At 38.6% G+C, this 14,969-nt stretch overlaps 1 protein-coding gene across 2 annotated transcripts; it reads left to right on the top strand.

Annotated features, from left to right (window-relative positions):
• Positions 1-5,882: 5,882 nt before the first annotated feature.
• On the top strand, positions 5,883-14,969 carry RB195_008356 (uncharacterized protein; the record flags this gene model as incomplete). Of its 2 annotated transcripts, XM_064194802.1 has the most annotated exons (15): positions 5,883-5,885; positions 5,961-5,976; positions 7,635-7,747; positions 7,931-7,968; positions 8,558-8,675; positions 8,959-9,069; positions 9,184-9,322; positions 9,434-9,508; positions 9,756-9,890; positions 10,091-10,239; positions 10,328-10,421; positions 11,230-11,306; positions 11,723-11,832; positions 11,897-12,013; positions 14,822-14,969. In XM_064194802.1, 15 exons carry the CDS (start codon positions 5,883-5,885, stop codon positions 14,967-14,969), a joined length of 1,443 nt encoding a protein of 480 aa, XP_064045946.1. The 2 variants fall into 2 exon arrangements, with proteins under 2 accessions (XP_064045946.1, XP_064045947.1); XM_064194801.1 differs by lacking the exons at positions 5,883-5,885; positions 5,961-5,976 and having other exon boundaries at positions 7,637-7,747.

Here is a 14,969-nt window from a genome sequence, read left to right as displayed (position 1 = left end):
CCGAATGCTGATTTGTACTCGTCTTGTACTCTGGAGGGAGTTCGTATTACAATGGATTAAGTGTATTGAGTGTCATTGGACCTCTGTGAATTAATACAATATGTTAATTGTTAGGCAGGGGGAGTTGTGACATTGAAGCGATAAGATGCATTTATACTGCACGTTGAGCATAGATTCGATCACAGATGTGCCGCGAATGAGTCCCTGCTTTGGTCCGCAATACACGAATTAAAAGCATCACCCCACGAATCTGAGGTGTTGCAGATTTCAGGTGGAGTATTCTTATAAGGGATCGTAGATTATGGAGAGGAGAATGATTCCGTCAATTTCTTTCTAATTGCCGTAAAAAACGGCCCGGATGATGCGGCGCGGCACAACGCTGGCGCGCTCCAGTCGAACTCCTTTTGGAAAATAGTGCGCCAGAACGCCTGAAGCTGTATCTTCCGGGCCGTTTTTTACGGCAATTAGGAAAAAATGGACCGAATCACCCCTCTCCTTAATTTACGATCCCGTATACGAATACTCCACCTGAAATCCGTAGCACCTCAATTCGTGGAGTGAGCCTTTAATACATTAGTATAGGAACCATTATGTCGAATACCAAGCGGATTATCGATTCGTATCGATAATCCGCTTGGTTTTCGACATAATGTGTTGAACACGAATTCCCTAGTGAATGGTCACCACCGTAGGAACCGCAGTTGTTTTGGGACCTAGTCGATATACGCATTTCTGTGTTACATTGCCGCTGTACTCAGATGGAGTATGCACCCTGCAACAGTTGATCGTTCGAGGTGATTGGTGTAATGGTACTATTTGATTAGTTATGTTTATAGTAGGGTCAAAACGACATGAAGTACGGCGCAGTTGCGTAAACGGCTGCACTCGAACATAGGTGAGATAGGGAGGAACCGGAACCTCCTCGACCTGAGGAGGTTCCGGTTCCTCCCTATCTCGCCTACGAGAGGGGTCTAGCTCGTGGTGTAGTGTAGCGGTTAGAGGTTCCGCTGTCTGTACGAACGATCGGATTTTCAAATCCGCTTGGGGTCGATAAATTGGTACCAGACTTGTCTGCGAGGTTAAAAACACCAACTTGACACATCGGCTGGCACTCGTTCGTAAACCTCAAACGATTCTGAATTGAAGCGAACGTGGGGCGCATCCCAAGCGGTTTGATTAACGCCAGACACTTTATCCTTTATCGTTTATGATTTTGAGTACCGCCATGTACAAGGAAAATTGCCCTTCCTTGTTCGTATCTGCATGAAAGGAAGAAAGTTCTTTAGGATAGTGAAGGGTTTAGCACTTTACAATCATGAACAAATTTAAGTGCATCGTAAAAAAAAAGCAGATGCTCAATTGAAGTATTGCTTTTTCCTTTCGGAACTAGTTTTCTGTTAGCACTTTCACTAAGAGAGTTATGGAGAAGACTTTTTTTTTGCGCGTAGAACTTGTCCCACAACTATTTTATCGGTGCTTAAAAGGCAACAGTAGCAGAAAAGCTTGAACTGAGTTATTGGAGAACCGGAATTACATAACCGGTGCCTTTCTTCTTCTCTCTAACGCAGAAAACATCTACAAGAAGCAGCAATGAACAAATAAAACATTAGATAATCGAGAGAAAAGTGGTTTTCAATCGACAAACTGTGTAAGAGAGAAATCTGTGAAGAAGAAGAAAGCACTCAATTCGCTTGATATTACCGTTCACAGTGATCGTCAGCCTTAGATTAAAAATCGAATCGATGGAGGTGGATTTAACTAGAAATCTACACTTTATTTCATAGTATTCCCTCGCAATTTGTTGACTATTCGCATTCCTTGGAAATGGAATCTGCAACTGAGGAGGTTTCCTCGCTCACTTTGTCATGCGCCTGTTGGTTGGAATGACGAAGCCAAGTGACGAAAAGTAATTTATTGTTGAGGATAAGCGTTCGGAATGGACCCCGGAGTTTTTTTCTTGGTCACAGTTTACGAGTTAGAAAAGTGACTCGTAAGCTGTGACAGAGAAAAATAAGAATTTTCCCGCTACTGCGTTTTTTTTTCCCTCTAAAAGGACCATTGTTTCCATTTGAGGCCGATCGGTTCCAATCATGAATGAACGAGTGAACGAGTGAATGTGTGATCATTTTATTTCCATCTAAATTGCAAATGTAAGGAAAAATTCCCCGGAAATCCACATTTTCCCCGTTTTCCGCGAATTGATTTGCGTTTCGTCTAGCAACGGCTAGTATGACGTCATTGAAATCCGTTATCTAACGCAAACAGGTTTAGTGGGATAGATTTTCTTGTCATCGACGAACGGCTTTTCAGTGGTGTTTTACGTCGTTTCCTCTGTTTCATTTTCATTTACGCAAAAAAAAAGAATGTTATTTCTGGAATTTTCCGAGTCGTAGTTATCCTTCTTAGACATTACGTCAACATGTAAAACTTTTTTAAAGTCTCCTGCCCACGTATGGTGAATTTCGATTCTATTTTGACGTAAATAAAGAGTTCGAATGTTGACGTATAGAGTTACACAATGTGTCCCACCCACTTCATAACGTCATAACTCATTCAGCTTCGATTGAGACTCAACTAACTCCCACTCGACCATTCGACTACTCTTTTATTCCTGACAGAATGACAGAATCATAAATTCTATAGTGTTGTTTTTAACTCATACCCACGTCATAGTGGAACGGAAGCCTCACTACTGAATGTGAAAGGGCCACTGTTTGTTTTTTTTTTCTCTCTGGAATGATGAGAACGCATGTGCATTGGAGGTTACGAATATCCTAGTATGGATTCGGCAATTTGTTGCTAATATAGACAACGAGGAAAGGGATTAACAGTTCTCAGGGGTGGCACGATTGTATAGGGGCCAGAGGTTGGCGATAGAGCAGAGTTCACCTATGATTTTCATCCGAGAGCAACAATTTCTATTTCCTATTACTCGTTTGAGCACAGTTTGCAATCAGTTGCATATTCTTCCGGGACTTATGTTCATGCGCGTGACCGCGACGCGCATGCAGTAACTCGCGCTACTTCCGTACATGTCACGTATTTTAGTTGTGAACTCTGTTTTACGTCAGTCTAACCCTCATCGAAAAGATGGCGAAAAATTTTAAGCAGGAAATTGCTGATGTTTAGTTTGAGCACAGGAGCAAAAACCTGTGAATTCTTTAAAATCTGCTGCAATATACAAAATATTAACTGTTGCTGTTCTTGAGACCTTAGTTTCCTCCTGTTAATATGCAAAAAGAACGATATACGCAACATTTGAACAGTCATTTTTGAATCCATCGCAGTTAATTAATGAAGAAACTCTCTCAGAAACTCTCTGCGAAAGTTCTAAGTTTGAAAAAACATTCAGTTGCAAATTTTTTTTTCTTCAAATTAGTCTTCCATTGATTCCTTCCATTAATCATCTTTTGATTCGGTTACAAGTAAAAATTACGAGCGAGATAGTCGCTGTCATTCCATTGAATCATTCTTTTTTTTTCTTTTCCGGGCGAGCTTTACAACTTGGAGACCAACTTTTCACGGTTTTCTGCGGTGCTACTTGGAAATCAGAAACTACTCGGAAGAAGTTTGCATGAAAATGAACGAGCGATATAGCACACTGAGAACAACGCCTATATTGCTAGGACAAAAAAAGATTGAAAAAAAAGCAGAAAATAATGTGCATTAGAATTTTCTGAGCCTTAGAAGTTGGGATGTGCATTTAAAAGTAATCTAATCTATATTAAAACATATTAGGTAGTAAATAGAACTGAATAATACGAAGCGGATCTATTTCTGCTCACTTCTGAGTTTTATTATGCCTTCAAATTTTGCGTTTTCTTCTCCTTTTTTCTCAAGGAATTTATTTGATTCATTAGAACATCAATTAGAAATAAAGCGGCCGATAGCATGCACTCGACTCATTATATTACAACGGTGAAATCCATGGTGGCTGGAATGCAGGTTTTGCAACATCGGTACATCGATACACAAATGAAATGAACTCGAATGTACTTTCGCTTCACAGAGGCTGTGTATTCGTCGATATGAAGTCGAGCGCGTCACATTTCATTTTCTCCGAGGCTCGATTATTAGCGTTGACAAGTGCATCGTAAGTGCTCTGACCCAGGAGGATCATCATCATTTGGTCAGTGATTAATTCAGGATTCTTTCCTCACCGATGTCTCGACAATACAATGACACATACTGTGACCGACTGTGTCAACTGGCTGTCTGTTTTGTGTGTCGTGTGTGCGAGAATGCAAACAAGTATCCACACCCACGCTTCGGATCTTTCAAACAATCATAAAAACGTAACAGTAGTGGATATGGCGATATATGTGGTCGGTTGGATCCATGCGAACAGATTCCGAATACAGATGCGATGGCGATTGTCGCGCGATGGCTAGCAGTCGTGGTCGCGCGACGTGAAGTCCGCGGTCTGATCTTGATAGACATACACACACACACACGGACACTCGCCGCTTGTGCCTCGTTAGTGCAATCAATCGATACGGGAGCGCGTTTCGCCGCGAAGAAGGCAGTGATCGCGCGGCCGTCGTCGCCGACATCGCTTCTGAATTCCCTTGTCGCCCACACATATGGTGGTGGTTATGGGGTGGTGGTAGTGGTGGTGGTGGTGGTGGTGGTGGTTGTAGCGGATCGATGATGCGCTTCCTACTGCTGCTGTGTATATATGTGTATGTATGTACGTATGTATGTATATATTTATGTATGTATGTATGCGATTCTCAGTGCACACTGTGAACAAAAAGAGCGAATGCACTGTCCTCGTCGAACAGTGCATAATGATTTTACCATTTTTATTGATGACCTCGAACAGAGGTTTGAGGTGTCGCTGGCGAAGTGTATTCCTCCTCCGCCTAGTCCGACACACACACACACACACACGCACACAACAACGGTGCTGACGTCTTCTGACCGACTGCGAATATTCCCCTTATCTAATCGCTCCTGTTTCGCGAATCGATTTGCTTATTTGTAACATTTTCCAACAACCCGCTTCTACTTCTTCTTCTTCTCATCGCATCTCTTGTTCATTTTCTTCTCGATCTTCTATTTCTCATCTTCGCACTTTTTTTTTCTTGGTGTCTTTTCGACGAAAATAATAATGATGACTTAGGGGTGTTTCGTAACCGTTAACTGTTTTGAAATCACATTTTGTCATCATTTTACATACTACATCTGTTACGTGTTGATTCTTTCTCGGTTTTGATGTGTCACTATCGTTTTCGTTTGCTGAACACGCGTTTCTTTTGTAATAATATTTTGTGAACTTGTTGAAGGACTGAAGAATGAAATAGAAACGTGTGTTTGAGAAGACGTTTTGGGAAAATTGTTGTAAACTTCTCATTTCTCGCTTGAATTATGCAGGTTTGAGAAAAACACTCGTATTCTGTGTTGCACTTGATATGTTTCAAGAACTAAGAACAACAAATATTTCTGCATTTCTCTTCGATGTTAATTCATTAGCATAGAGGATTATTCCAAGATTATAAGATTATTTTTTATTCATTTTCTATGCCTACACTGTGAATTTACAAAGCTATATCCTAAGCGTGTTCGGTGCAGTTTTCCTGTTCTTGTTGTTTTTTTTTCTTGTTCTACATTAAGCTGAGGTGTGATCTGGATGGTCGTTTAGTTTTATTGGACCAAACTTTGTAGCTGAGTTGAAACGCGCAGTTGTTAAAATATTTGCAAAGTTTTCAAGTGAGATGTTTGATGGATTTTGAAGAAATCCACGATTTCATATACTTTTTGAAATCAAAAAGAAATTGCAGAGGAATGTTCACTTTTTCCTGGTTTTGATTTTTAACGAATCGTTGATTTGTGCTGTTTATTGTATCGATTCGCGTTCGTTCTAACGCCAGACTTCAGTTATGGTTGGTTAATTTTCTGATTTTCTAGGTTTTTAAGCCAAATAAGCGTGCTTCCTGAGCACGTTGATGGACAAGTAGTACTCACACCGTACAGGTAAGTTCCTTTCTCTTCCTTAATGTGGTTTCTTCTTTCATTTTCATCTATATACGAGCTCGGCTGTTGGAGAATAATCTCTTGGCTTTGTTTTAATTCACTACTGCTTATTTATATCGGATGACTAAATCGTTGCACAACAAGGTGTAATTTCTCGTAATATCCAATGCGTAACGCAGTCGCCATTCGAAGCTAGTTTCTTAGTTTCTCCTCTTCTATGCTGATGTTCTGGTTGACCGATGTTACATTTCTTTTCTATTTAACTGACAGATTAACTTTGTAAGCATTATACACTGATATACAGTTCTCTTTCAAAGGGACAAATAATCTTATATCAGCTGTAATACGTCATATGATGCGCTGAGTTAATAACATAGACATTTATTCGTATCTAATGTATTCACTTCACGTTTATTGAATTTCATTGTTGTCTGGCACAGTTTCCGCCGTTAACAGGCATTTAAATCAACATTGCATTGGTTTCTGACGTATTCATAAAGGGAAATGGCTACGACGTCATTGTACCAAGTTAAACTAACGTTCTATGGTATTTATAAGAACTTTGTTATTATTGATCAGGCAAGAATTATGCTCTTTTCACTACAAATCGTACACGTATAAATCTCCTATAGGAGACTTGGTAACGGTTACTAGGTGGCACCGTTTTTTTTTCCTCTCTCCATGGATTTACGGGTTTTAGTTGAGAGAAAACGTTGACTGTGCATATTTAATATGTTTAAAAAAAAGCTAGTTTTGACTCCCTAGCTATTGATCTTTTCAGTACTCTAGGAATCATGATTATTCCACAAGTTTTGTGCAGTTGCAGAAATTTTTATAAAAGATGGAAACGCTTACTTGCATTGGTTCTGACGATCGCAACACTATGCTGAAATAGAGAACTCTTTGAGTAAGGAGAGTGAGTCAGGGGAACATTGTTGTCACTCACTTTTAGAACTGTAACTGGGCATATTGTAAAATCTAAATTTTTCATTATGTGATAGCTTTCAATTTGACCTCGAAAATCACGTTAAGGTTCTAAGGATCAGTTCACCGGTGTTGATTTTAGTGAACTTAATCGATGAACCATCTCTTTGATCAATCGTTAACATTCCAAACACTGAACTTCTATAAGAACACACTAGAGAAGCAGCTAATGCGTAAAGTGAAGATACTGAGTGTTCCTTGTTGAGAATAAAAAAATATGTGATTTCAAAGGGAGCGCATAAAGGTAATGTGCTTGCTACAAACTATAATTAATGCCGGGAACTTTAGGAGAAATACTACACAATCTGAAAATCTTATAGAAAGTTTTGTCTCTTGTTCAGTACAGTAGTTGGACTACAAATCCCTCTATAACATTAGTGTATTGTGATAGCCGTGTTTATCATGACGAACATCATCTTTAAATGATTCAAGCTTCTTTTTTTTTTGGTAATTTTAGAGTTCGTAGGTTTCTAATGATAGGAAGATAAGATGAAATTAAATTGATCCTGTCAGACGATGCTGATGTGAAAAGTTTATAAGCACAGTTCTAGCTAATCTTCAGTTCTTTCGAACCGTCGTAATTAGGATTTTCCTCTGGAAACATACTATTCTCAATACTGTCCGTTCACTGGCGGCATTATACAACTAATTCAATTCGTTATCATAATTTCCAGGCATGGCGGGTGTTTTTGATATCGAGCTAGACGGAGGTGAACCCCATCGCTTCGATGGTGGTGCACAACAGGAAGAAATGGAAGATGATCAAATGTACAGTAATGTAGCTGATGTAAGTGTCAAATGCCCGTAATATTTTGACCGTTTTATGTCACGAAAGAGAGATAACAGAGTGGCAGAAATTTTGGACTTTCTGAATTTCAGCACTCTTCCTTTTTGTAGAAATTTTCACAGTTCTTCGATTTTTTGTCAGTTTTGCAAAGTCTTTTCTTTCTATTCTTTTTTTTTCTTTCAGGGTGTTATATCCGCCCCACCACCAAGCTCGTCATATATGTAAGTTATTCATCCTGTTGTCGTTAGTCGAATTTCCTATTCGAACGTTTACTGCTTTACCGAACGACTCTTTTCTGTATTTCTCTCACTTTGTCCTCGATTTATCGCCTTAGTTTTCCCTTCATCTCCGTGTATGTTTTTCATTCCACTTTATCTTACAAATTTATCGACAAAAAGTTTCATCTCTCTAGAGAGGATGGGCCAGACGTTTATCTTTTTTTTTAAAATCATTTCCGCTCTATCTGCCTTTCCTCTTCTTCGGTAATTTTAACCAATCTCTTTCTTTTTTTCTTCTATACGCTGATTATGTACATTTCAAGCTAATTATACTTAACCTGGCTTTTTTTCCTTATTTTTCTTGTCTTCTTTCTATTCTCATCTCTTTTCTCTCATCACACTGCACAACGCAATAGATTCTATAAGGTATTTTTTTCTGCCCTTAGTTGCTAAATTTACTCCTCACACTCCTGACTATCGATTTTCTGATTTTCTAATAAATGAATGTCTAACGCGTTAAAGCATTTGAAAGGGAATGATCAGTGTCAAGCTATTCATTATGATTTATTGAATTTTCATATTATTTTTTCAGGGAGGATCCTATGGTTGAAGCAATTGACTTGTCATGCATCGCTGTCAACCAAGGGGTGAAAGTCGGGCCAAAAGATTTCGAACTGCTCAAAGTTTTAGGAAAGGGTGGTTATGGAAAGGTGAATCTGTACATTTTAGAGTACGAAGTTTTATTGGAGTAACAATTTTGCTTCCTCATTTTTGAGATTATTCTTTTTTGGTATCAGTTTTGTTAATCCTTCCACTAGAAACATAGAATCACATGCGACTTCGTTATGTTTTATCCCTTTTAAATGATGAGTATTTGTTATTCGTGACTACATTCTAGGTACAGTCTCTCCGGATTATTTGTGTAAGACACATAGAACATTATGATGTCATGTCTCCATAAAAAATGGATGTGCCTCTAGATATTTATTGCAGGTATTTCAAGTAAAGAAAACAACGGGTTCTGATAAAGGAAAAATATTTGCTATGAAAGTTTTACAAAAAGCAACAATTGTCAGGAATCAAAAAGATACTGCACATACTAAGGTGAGTTTTTCTTTTACCTTTTTCATTTATATACTAGTATATTTGACTAAATTCAAGATATGTTCCGTCACTGACCTCTATTTTTGTTCATTATTTTCAATGTTCAATTTTTAGGCTGAACGGAACATTTTGGAAGCCGTGAAAAGTCCATTTATTTGCGATTTACTTTATGCGTTTCAAACTGGCGGCAAATTGTATCTTATTCTCGAGTATCTTAGTGGCGGAGAATTATTTATGCATCTTGAAAGAGAAGGTAAATGAGTTTTTGAATGAATTTTTCAATGTTGTACACATTTCCATAAGGTTATTGTCTATGCTTTTATGTAAAAAGTATATAAAAACTGCGAAGAAAAGCTTTTTACAGGCATGTTCCTAGAGGACACAGCTGCATTTTATCTTTCCGAAATAGTTGTGAGCCTGGAGCATCTACATCGGCAGGGTGAGTACGGCTCATTTTGAGTGGTGTGAAATTTACTCTGTTGTTATTTTGCTCGGGCAAATTACTCTGAAAGTAACAGAAAAAACATATGTTAATGATTCTTTGCTACTTTTGCACCCACTCGGTTGGTCCATAAGAAATTTCTATTTCTAAACGCTATTTGCTATCCCTAATTTCACTTTGAATAATGCACTTTCTCCCTAATCTTCCAAGTAACGTTGTTTCAAAAACAGCTGTTCGTATGCAGGTATCATCTATCGTGATCTCAAACCTGAGAACATTCTTCTCGATTCGCGTGGCCATGTTAAACTTACTGACTTTGGATTATGTAAGGAAGCCATAGAAGGCGATCAGAAGACGCACACATTTTGCGGAACTATTGGTTTGATTTTTGCATTTTTTACGTTATTCTGTTTTTGTTAACAAATTGTGAACGAGTGTGAAGTTTTCTTTTTTGTTCTGTTTCCACTGGTTTTTCTCCATTACAAAAAAGAAACAGATCACTTTTTTTTTGCGTAAAACTCAGGTTTTAAATCCATTCTCAGAGTGGATTTTTCTTGAATTCCTCATAATTGATAACAGAGTATATGGCGCCGGAAATACTGATGCGTTGCGGTCATGGGAAGGCTGTGGACTGGTGGAGCTTAGGAGCATTAATGTTCGACATGCTGACCGGTGGACCACCGTTTACAGCAGAAAACAGAAAGAAAACTATTGATAAGATTCTTAAGGCAAGTAGTTCTATGGAAGATTATCATGAGCATACATCTGCTTATTTAAAACTGCATAAACTCACTATCTGCACATTGTTTTCTTCAGGGTCGCTTAACCTTGCCAGCTTATTTATCTGTTGAAGCTCGTGACTTAATCAAAAGATTGCTGAAGAGGCATGTTGAAACGAGGCTTGGAGCTGGTAAGTTTATTTTTGTTCTCAATTGATTTCTTGAATTAAATAGAATGAGAATGGTCTATTACAGTTTTCTTCTTTCTGGTAGTCTTTGGTGTTTTCAAAATCTTATCAGTGTTTCATGAATTCTTTTGTAGTCTTTGGAGTCTTCGAAATGTTATTGGTGCTTTATGAATGCTTTATTGTTCACAACGGTGTAATGTAAATGAGAGCATCCTTCCTGAGCCAGTTTAAATCTACTTTTAATGCAAAGCAGTACTGCATAATCATATCTTCGTTGGCTATTCCTTATCATAATTTTTCATGAAAGCAACCACGATTATCCTTTTTTTGTATTATCACTCTTTTATTATTTTTGAAGAACATTGCAATAGAATGATTCCATCGCGCACATGCTCTTTGGTGTGTTTCGTCTTTTTTGAATTTGTTCCCATGAAAGGGCATTCGTTAATAGATCTAAAGTAAAAACTTTCATAATTCGAAGCTACAATACATAATGCTATCCTGCAGTCACCTCCAACACGGAACATAGTTTAGCAGTAAAATAAAATCTCCGGGAAAAAAGAAATATTTCATGCAGTCAAGGCTGACACCATTAATGTTCTTTTAAGTGTTTCGGAATATTCGAAAGCTTTCCTTTTGACAGTTGAATTTTTGTTCCAGCTTCTTTTCTCCTTAACCCGTTTTGAAGGCTCTTGTTTGTAAACAAATAATTGCTTTGACTCAATTTTGTATAGGGTATTTACCGGTCTTGGTTTCACTTTCACTGCTTTCACAGATTAACTTTCTTCTACTAAGTTGTGTGAGTTTTTAGGACCAGAGGATGCTGAGGAAATCAAACAGCATCCGTTCTTCCGTCACCTCAACTGGAATCTTGTTTTTGCGCGAGAGGTATGTAGAGATCGGCGTGCCGTTTTTCTTTTAACTATTCAGCTTTTCCCTCTCAATTGCTACGAGAACTGATCAATCAATTGAACGTTAACTACAAATTATTTAGAAGTAATGACAAAAGATATGCTCTGGTCAAATGGGGTGAAGCTTATTGCAGTTACATTAGCTGTTGCGTTCGTAGTGTTGCGGTGAAGCGTAGCGGTTGGGATCGGGAGGAGACCTTGTTACCACTACTCATCGCTGTAGTTCGTGATGGTCCCACCTCGATCTCAATCCCTTGGTTCACTGCGCCACTTCGAACATAGCCATTTGCGCAACTGCGCCAAGCTTCATGTTATTTTGAGCCTAATCTCTATCTCTTCTCACAGTCACTGAAGCATTCCTTGTTGACGTTTATCGAATATCATTTTCTTAAGCTTGAGCCACCTTTCAAGCCTGAGATGAAAAGCGAAGAGGATGCGTCTTTGTTTGACACACGGTTCACCAAAATGACACCGGTTGATTCACCTTGTGACTCAACATTTAGGTGAGGAATGATTTGAAATGATTAGCATTTTAATCTTAATCTCCTAACTTTTAAATCTTTTCAGTTTAACTGGCGACAATCCATTCGTCGGCTTCACTTATGTTGCACCATCCGTACTAGAGGCAATGAATCAACCAGCTCCTCAGGTCACCCGTGCACGATCACCTCGCAAGCCTAATTTGTGAGTTTTCTCTTTGCTTTTTTATATAACCCAAGGATTTTTTAAAAATATTTCTTAATTGATTTGATGTTTTAAAATGGTATCTATTATCCGATGTGATGGAAAACCTTAAGCTTATGAGGTGAAAGGAACTATTTATTGTTGGTTCCTGAAATAACTGTAACATGATTTGAAGGGTTGGTATAGAAGGGCTTTATTGCTTATACATAAATTTTCTCTTAATTACAACAATTATAAGGTAGAAATACGCTGCAGTTTTACAATACTCAGGTAGTCGAGCAAGAAACTTGTTTGCTTATTCAACAACTATTTTATTTTTTGTTGAAGGGAAACAGAATGTGTGTTAGCGTAGTTATTTTGATTGAGCACTGTCATTTTCTGCTGAACATCCACTCATTGCGGTTTACCGTGACGGACATGGGGAGCAAATAGATATTGATTCTAAATTTCGGTTTTGAATAGTTGCTTTAGAATTACATTATCTGTTCCGATAATGTTGCAAATATTATGTGAAGTAAAAAGTTCTGAGTCTTTTTGCTAGATGTCTTTAGTGAGCCATATCTGACGATGTGAACATCATATCGGGTCATAGTATACGCCGATTTCAAGGTGACATTCACCTATATCACCTATATCATTTATGCTCCCATTGTTCATCGATTTTGAGCACGAGCGGACACCAATAATACTTCCATTTGTCCCGATCGCTTGCAAGGGTTGCCCATTGGCTTCTCTTCTTGCTAGAGACTCGAAAAGCATCGTATTTTTCTTTAAAGGACTTCGTAGAAAGGTATAGCCATCAATTCGGCAGTCTTCCTGCGGTGCGTTTGATTTCACGTCGTATACAGTCGCTCACAGCGCCAACGATTGTCGTTAAAACACTTCACGTATCCGGGCCACTTAATTTTACTTTCCTTGGCATATGTGGCAGCGTCTTTGAACTTCGGTCGTTGACGTAGAAGTTAACTTCGAATCCCTTCTTTAATTTGCCTAAAGCTGGATACTCCAGGCATCGTCATTTCCACAGCGCGTTCTATGAATCTGATCGCATTTTCCTCCTGCTTGCGATACGCTCAGGTTTCTGAAGCGCAGGTCAAATCAGGAAGTACAGTGGTGTTGAAGAAGTGAGCACGGAGTCGGGTGTTCCTGGTCTTCTTCACTACATCCTCGATGCTCTTATATGCTCCTCAAGTCGCTCGCTTCATCCTACTCAGCTTGGAGATCAGGTATCATTTTAATTTTCCGACCTAGATATACAACTTAACTGGTTAACTGGAGCATTCGGATATGTTCGTTCCGTTGAGCGTGAATGGAGCATCAGAAATCCATCCATTCCCCATGAACATCGTCTTGTCCAGGTTCAACTGAAGGCCTATCTTTGTGTACGTTTTGCCAAATTCGACCAACATTCGTTCCACCTGATTGGTGCTTGAAGCTGTCATTACAAAAAACCGAAAATGATCGCGATCCAGTCGGGGTAAGCCAATTGAAGCTCGGATTAACGACCAAAAAAGTTCTGCTGTGTGTTTGGTGGAATTGGAAACGAATCATCCACCATCCTAGTTGACTGTTTGGTCCGATGTGATTCTCCTATTGGGCCAAGCACTCAATTCAGACCTCTATGTCAACAACTGACCGGATTCAACCAGACGATCGACCAGAAACGGCTAGAATTGCACAATAGGAAAGGTATTGTGTTCCATGAAGATAGCGCCAGGCTGCACAATCTCTAATGATCCGTTAGAAGCTCCAAGAGCTTGGATGTGTAATTCTACCACCGCCCGCCGTGGAGTCGAAACCCGGGACCAAGCGACTATCACCTTCTTAAGCATTTGCAAAATTTTCTCGTGGGTACAAAACTGGTCTCAAGAGAGCCTTATGAAAATGAAGTGGTCAAGTTTTTTTGCAAATAAGGACGAGGATTTCTTCAATTGCGAAATTATGAAATTGCTTTCAATATGGGCAAAAGTTGTCGAACAAAACGGCGCATATTTGATCTAAATCCGCCAGTCCTAACTGTGTTAATTTCATCGTCGAAATAAAGCGAAAAAACGCACAGAATTTTCTATTTCGTTTAATATTTTCTGTTTATTATTTCTATTGCCAACGTAAGGAATAACAGATCTTGTTTTTTTACATCCATTATCGTATTTCTAAGCAGCCATCTTTTCTTTTGTCGCTTCATGTCAATTGTTCATTTAAATACTACACATTAATGTCAAAGTTATGCTTTCTTTTTCGTATTATTTGGTGCTCTTTAGTTCTTTCATTTTATTTTCACGTACGGGTATTTTGGTTTCCCATAAGTATTGAATTATGTGTGCGTTTCTGTATTGGCGAACGTCCACTCAATTTAGTTTTGTCTTTTTTGTATATAAGGGTATTCGCATCAACGATTCTTTCATTGGAGCAGATCACAATTATTATCGATTGCCAATGATACTGTAGACGTTAGGTAGTGACAGAAAATTGAGGACGTAATTGTGCGTCTATCAACAGCGATTCGTCCTTCGTTCTCCCTTTCAATGTGGGCTTCGTTTGCTTAGCGAATTGATTCTTTCTTCTTTTTCTCAGTTGAAGTTGTAAGAAAAAGAAAATGGATATGGGTCTGTTGCAAATGAGATTGGGGAAGTCTTCATGTGTTTAACTCAGTTCCGTTGATGTGCTTGTGTTGTGATGTTTAGAAGTTTTTTTTTTTCCTTATATCTCATATTTTCGTCTTCTTTAATTTGTTAACGTTCCAACTGTATGAGAATTGTATTTTGTGTGATTTCCATGGATCAAACAGAATAATCGATATATTTTTAGCATGGAACAAGGTAACCACCATAATAATCATGGAACTTCTCATCTACTAACCGGCGGATCATCAATGCTGTCACGGATTGACGACGCAATGGATACGTCAACGACACCGAGAGCATCCGAATCGCGCGGGAATCATTTGATACCTTGA

The sequence above is a fragment of the Necator americanus genome, chromosome III (genome assembly GCF_031761385.1).
Source record: "Necator americanus strain Aroian chromosome III, whole genome shotgun sequence".
NCBI lineage: Eukaryota > Metazoa > Nematoda > Chromadorea > Rhabditida > Ancylostomatidae > Necator > Necator americanus.
This window is presented reverse-complemented; position numbering and strand designations above follow the sequence as displayed.